The 6,448-nt window shown below is 47.6% G+C and overlaps 1 protein-coding gene across 1 annotated transcript; it reads right to left on the bottom strand.

Annotated features, from left to right (window-relative positions):
• Positions 1-2,295: 2,295 nt before the first annotated feature.
• RNF227 (ring finger protein 227) lies at positions 2,296-3,332 on the bottom strand. Its single transcript, XM_053569897.1, has 2 exons — positions 2,816-3,332; positions 2,296-2,709 (listed from the first exon to the last, which is right to left on the bottom strand). Exons 1-2 carry the CDS (start codon positions 3,330-3,332, stop codon positions 2,654-2,656), a joined length of 573 nt encoding a protein of 190 aa, XP_053425872.1. The 3' UTR covers positions 2,296-2,653.
• Positions 3,333-6,448: the final 3,116 nt, after the last annotated feature.

Below are 6,448 nucleotides of genomic sequence, written 5' to 3'. Positions count from 1 at the left end.
AGGGATAACAAGGGTTGTTGCTTTCTGCCATTTCATATTACCTATCTTTTTAAAATATCTTGTGACTTTTTCCTTTTCCTTGATCTTTATCTTAGATCATTCACTAAAACTTGAGGCTTTTTTTCCAACCCCAACCACACAATGCACCACATAGAGATGGAGGGTGAGCAACAAATAGCTATGTGGCCTCCAATTGAGCACAGAGACAGAGAACAGTACTTACTGGGCAGAAGTGTATTGGGAGGCAACTCCTGTAGCTCAGTGGGTAGGGCACCAGCCACTTACACCCAGGCCTGGGCCAGCTAAACAACAATGACAACTGCAACAACAAAAAACAACTGGGCATTGTGGCTGGCACCTGTAATCCCACCTATTTGGGAGGCTGAGGCAAGAAAATAGCTTAAGCCCAAGAGTTTAAGTTTGCTGTGAGCTGTGATGCCATGGAACTCTACCGAGGGCAACACAGTAAAACTCTGTCTCAAAAAAAAAAAAAAGGTATATTGAGAGGTGTGCTTGGCAAGATCAAAATTGCCTTCCAGCCACCCTTTTGACCATCCTTTTCAAGTTGCTTAGTTCCCCTTAAAGTCAGCAGAGGTCACTACAGCTCCACAGGCTGCGTTATAATATGAAGCGCAAAGGCCTACACTTCAAGGAGTTGGGGGTCAAACTGCATAACTTACTAAAGATTTGAACTGCTAGACACTTCCTTGACATTTATTGTTCACTGACAAAGCCCCCCTAAGGCTGAAAGCCCACTTAGTTCTTGAGACCTACTATATTAAAAAAAATAAGAGATATCCAACAAATACTGAGTACATATTATACATTAACACTGCTGTTGGCTATGGATATAAAACAGTCACAAGTTGGTCATTGCTCCCGTGGAGCTTACATTCCAGTGGGAAACACCCACAAGACATGAAACATCAGAAAATAAGGAAGTAAAAACAAGGCATTATGTTACAAAGAGTGAGGAGAAGGGGCACTACTAGTATGAATGCTGAAAAAGGCCTCTCCAAGAGAAGCTGAGACTTAAGGACAAGAAAATGCCAAAATTCAGTTACAAAAATTGAGGTGTTATACCCTATAAATATATACAATTATAATTTGTCAAAAATAATAGTAACTTTAAAAGTCTGGATACTCCTAAGAAAATTAAGGTTAATAAGTTCACCTTTTTAGCTAAGAAAAATGTTTATCACCATAAGATTTATTCAGCAATATGTTACTTTAAATAAACTTTAAGTAAAACAGTATATCAGTTACATCAATTGGGCTTTAAATATTCCATTCACAGATGATTAGTATACTAGAGTCTAGAATCCAGATAAATTCTACTAAAATTCTTTTTTTTTTTTTTTTTGTGGTTTTTGGCCAGGGCTGGGTTTGAACCCACCACCTCTGGCATATGGGACCAGAGCCCTAGCCCTTTGAGCCACAGGCGCTGCCCATCTACTAAAATTCTTAACATGCACATAGATCATCTGGAATTGTTAAAATGCAGTCTTGATGAAAGAAGTCTGGAGTGGGATCCTGAGATTCTGCACTTCTCCCAGTGATACTGACATTGCTGGTCCCTGACTACTATCATATTTACAGGATTTTAAAATGGAATCCATGATACAATAGGTGATAATCCTATTATGGGATACAAGTTTTATAAGCATACATTTTCAGTAGTGTCAGTGTTTTTCTGTGACTGTAAAGATATGCATATAACACAGATAACAGCAAAAGTTTAAAATCTGATGCCTTTACCAAATGTCTCTCCCTTCCTACCTAGGCCCTAATTAGGCGCCTCACATAATTACCCTTTGGAACTTGCCCTCCCTAGCAATTGAAGGGAGATTGTGAAATGAAGCAAGACTCCTAATCACAAAGGAAGTGAGGCATCTCAGTTTTTGGAACTGGTAATGGGGAGAGAGCAGGCATACCAGCACCCTTTCGTGCCAGAGAAGTCGGATTAACACGACATGAAAATTAGCCTCTTCTGTTCCTTTTTTTTTTTTTGTAGAGACAGAGTCTCACTTTATGGCCCTCAGTAGAGTGCCGTGGCCTCACACAGCTCACAGCAACCTCCAACTCCTGGGCTTAAGCGATTCTCTTGCCTCAGCCTCCCGAGTAGCTGGGACTACAGGCGCCCGCCACAACGCCCAGCTATTTTTTGGTTGCAGTTCAGCCAGGGCCGGGTTTGAACCCGCCACCCTCGTTATATGGGGCCGGCGCCTTACCGACTGAGCCACAGGCGCCGCCCTCCTTTTTTTTTTTTTTTTAATTGAAACCACTGGCAAAGAATTGCTAAAATGGGACCTGTTGCTCCCACACACCAGAACCTCCCTGGACAAAAGCCAAAGTCACAGCTAAGAAAACAATCTGTCTTGCTTCCCACGGTAACGCAGGCTTTGTTTATATCATCCCTTAGCCACTCCATCCTGAAAATCTAAGGCTTGGCACAGTTAGTAAGACGGGGGCGCGTTCGTCTAGAAGCCTCCCCAACTCAGCATCAGCACCTCCTAGGGCGTTCCCTCCAACCCTTGGCGCATCTCTCTCGATCACATGACAATCTCAGGCTCTCAGAGGCGGTAGTCTTGACTAGGGCCTCTTGAAGCTGCAGTTCCCACCTTCCTTTGGCCTTAGCTTCCAGACTTCCCGATTACAGCGTGCAACGGGTCATGTGGGCAATGTCCTTGATCTGCGGACAGTAGAGCACTGGAGGAGAGAAGGATTAGTGACAGCACGGTTAGAAGCATGCAGCCAAACCCCGGAGTTCTCGGCGCTGTCCCTGGCACCACCCACAGCAACACCCTCCCCTCACCGTTGCTAGGCAGCGGACGCCGCCAGCGGCGCGCCGGCGCCAGGACCCGGTCCCAGAGCCGCCGAAGCGCGCGCCAGCCTACGCTCCTGGGTCCGGCCCTCTTCTCGTTCGCCCCTTCTTCATCGTCCTCTCTGTCATCATCGCCGCTTTCCTTGGCCAGTCTTCCCGCCTCATCTCGTTCACACTCGGCCCGCGCTTTTTCTTCCAGTCGCGACCACAAGGCTGGGTCTACAGCGATCTCCGTGACCCCTCCGCGCGGGAGAGTAGAGGGCGCGCGGCAAAAAGGGCACGTGACGACGCGGCGCAGGCGCACCACGCGCGCGGCCGCCCCGGCGCCGTCGCCGCGCGCCGCCAGCTCGTTCAGGCAGGCGGTGCAGAGCGTGTGGCCGCAGCGGGCACGCGCCGTCCCGGGCAGCCGGCGGGGCGCGCGTCCCCCGAGGTTGAAGGGGCGGTAGCAGATGTTGCAGTCCAGTTCGTCACGCTCCGGAAGAGAGGGCACCTTCACCAGGAGCTGCATTGTGCCCGTCACGGACTTGAGGGCGTCGCTAACACTGCTGGCTCCGTGGACAGAACGAGCAGACCCTCCTGTGGTCAGCTCCTTGTCCTGGGGCCGGCGCCGCGGCCTCTTCTCCCTTTTAATAGTGAGGCCCCGCCTGTCGTAGCGTCACGCTGTGGTCGGGCGGCTCCTTGTTGCGGCATGCGTGGGGGCGGTGGAGGTGTGAGGCCGGGAATGACAACCACAGTGGGACAGGAGAGGTGGCCCAGGTGATGCTAGGATTGGAGCTCTGGAGGCGAGGCACACCTACCTTCAAGACCCCCCAGCACAGTACCGGCATTCCTTAATTCTACCTTGTGGGAACCCCGAGCTCCCTTCCCGTACCCCAGCCCGCAGCCACTAGCACAGGTCTTTAAAGCCTGTTGTTAAGTTGCTCATGCTCTTTCACAACACCACCCAAACAGACTTCCTAAGCCAGTTACACTGCCCATCCTACCCAACCTTTAGTGGACTCCTGGGCCTTAGAGTCGATTCCCCCGTAGTAACCCGTTCGGCCCACAATTCTTACTACAGGTAATTTCTCTGTGTTCTTGTAAGGTTAGCTCCCCAAATTTCTCCCCAAACTGCTCAGCTCCCAGCTGACATCTCAGCATAACCACGGACCTAGATTCCCGGACCACTGCCTTAGGAATCCTGGGAATCCTTTCCTTCCGGAGTATCCAGGTCTATACACCCACACATCATGATAGCTCCAGCAAAGCAGTCCAACATGAATTCTGACTCAGGGGTCTGACTTCCCCTATAGGTAAACAGGACATGGTACTCAGCCCACATGCCCTTGTGGTGCCACACCCACACCCAGCTGCCTCTTCACCCTTCTTTCCTGAACCTGCAGCCCAGGTTCTATTGTGGAGTGATCTAGCGTCAGCTGGCCTGAGTTCAAATCCTAGCCTCCACCACTAACTAATTGCGACACTTTGAGCAAGTTACTTAATTTCTCTGGGCCTTGGATTCTTCATAAAATGTGGATAACAATGTAAGAATTGAATAAGATTATATGTTTAAGTTGCTTAAAATGATGCCTAGTAGACAGTAAACATCAGGTAAATACTGTATTAACTATTCTTATTATCCTGTGTCCCCAGCCTATATTGTGTTCACTTTAACTTCTCAGTACCCAACATTTTCATTCCCTATCTCTTGATCAATACGTACAAGATGGGCTTCTCTACATCCATGGCATTAACAGGCTATAATATGCAGTATAGAGCTAGTTTTGTTTTTAATTAGTTAAAACTTGGCGGGTAATCCATTTTTACACAAATATTTCAGAACTTTTGTATTATCTTCATTATCACTTGGGGGAAAGATGTCTACTTATTTCAGTGATACATAATTCAAAACTTTTTTGCAGCTTCCCTTTGGAATGGTGCACCTCAGGTCTTTTCATGTTTTTCAGACTTAACCAGTCTCCACAGACACTCTGGCTTCTCTCTATATTTACAGATATCTTTCCAAATCTAAAACTTAATTGTTCTTTCACCCACTTCTTCCACTTGTGTTTAAAACCTTTTAATGTAGTGATAGCATTTATTTTTTTGAGACAGTCTCACTTTGTCACCCTTGGTAGAGTGCTGTGGCATCATAGCTCATAGCAACCTCAAAGTCTGTGGCTCAAGTGATCCTTTTGCCTCAGCCTCCCTAGAAACTGGGACTACAGGCACCCAGCACAATGCCCAGGTATTTTTAGAGATGGGGTCTCACTCTTTTGCTTAGGTTGGTCTCAAACTCCTGAGCTCAGGCAATCCACCTGCCTCGGCCTCCCACAGAGCTAGGATTACAGGCATGAACCATCTTACTTGACCTGTAGTGATAGCTTAATGGCCCCAAATTCCTTTGCAGTGTGACTTTGCCGCTTCTTACATCAAGAATTGGGATCTTAGGCTCCGTGCCTGTGGCTCAAGCAGCTAAGGCGCCAGCCACATACACCTGAGCTGGCGGGGTCGAATCCAGCCCGGGCCCGCCAAACAACAATGATGGTTGCAAACAAAAAATAACTGGATGTTTTGGCGGGCGCCTGTAGTCCCAGCTACTTGGGAGGCAGAGGCAGGAAAATCGCTTGAGCCCAGGAGTTGGAGGTTGCTGTGATGCCACAGCACTCTACCCAGGGTGACAGATTGAGGCTGTGTCTCAAAAAAAGAAAAAGAATCGGGATCTTGGCTTGGTGCCAGTAGCACAGTGGTTACACCCCAGTCACATACACCAAAGCTGGTGGGTTGGAACCTGTCCTGGGCCAGCTAAGCCAGAATGACAACTGCAACAGAAAAATAGCCAGGTGTTGTATCGGGTGCCTATAGTCCCAGCTGCTTCGGAGGCTGAGGCAAGAGAATCGCTTGAGCCCAAGAGTTTGAGGTTGCTGTGAGCTGTGACGCCATAGCACTCTACTGAGGGTGACATAATGAGACTGTCTAAAAAAAAAAAAAAAAAACAAAGGGATCTTTCCCCCTATGCCTTGAATCTGAGCTGGCCTCATAACTAGCTTTGACCAGTAGATGTGGCAGAAGGAATGTGTGAGTTCTAGATCCTCATCCTTCAGAAGCTTTGCAGCTTCTCCTTTTGTCCCCTTGGTACCCTGCCCTAAGATCACTATGTAAGGAAGTGGGTTTAGGTCACCAGAGGATGAAGCCACGTGAAGAAGAGAAGGGTCCTAGCCGATAGCCAGCACTAACTGCAAAATCATGTTGGCAAGGCCATCTTGAATTTTCCTACTCAGCCAAGTGCAGCCACATGAGTGAGCCCCAATGAAAACAGCAGAGGAACTCACAGCTAGCCCACAGAATCATGAAAAAAAAAGCTTTCAAAAGTTGTTTCAAACTACTAAATTTTGGGGTGATTTGTTGCCTAACAATAGGTAACTGATACAGAGAGTTTCATACTATCCTTTGGATAAAGATAATATTGTAAGGTACCCTATAAAGCCCTGTGTATTCTGAACTCATCCATCCCTCATTCTGTTCCCTTTCTTCTTTAGACAGTCTGACTTTGGAGACCTTTGGCGTGCATGTTCTTTTTTGCCACAGGACCTTTGCATATGCTCTTCCCCTAACCCTCTTGATTTCACCTTATTAATACCTACT

This window comes from Nycticebus coucang, chromosome 18, assembly GCF_027406575.1.
Source record: "Nycticebus coucang isolate mNycCou1 chromosome 18, mNycCou1.pri, whole genome shotgun sequence".
Lineage (NCBI taxonomy): Eukaryota > Metazoa > Chordata > Mammalia > Primates > Lorisidae > Nycticebus > Nycticebus coucang.
The sequence above is the reverse complement of the archived record's forward strand: the minus strand, read 5'-3'. Positions and strand labels throughout refer to the sequence as shown.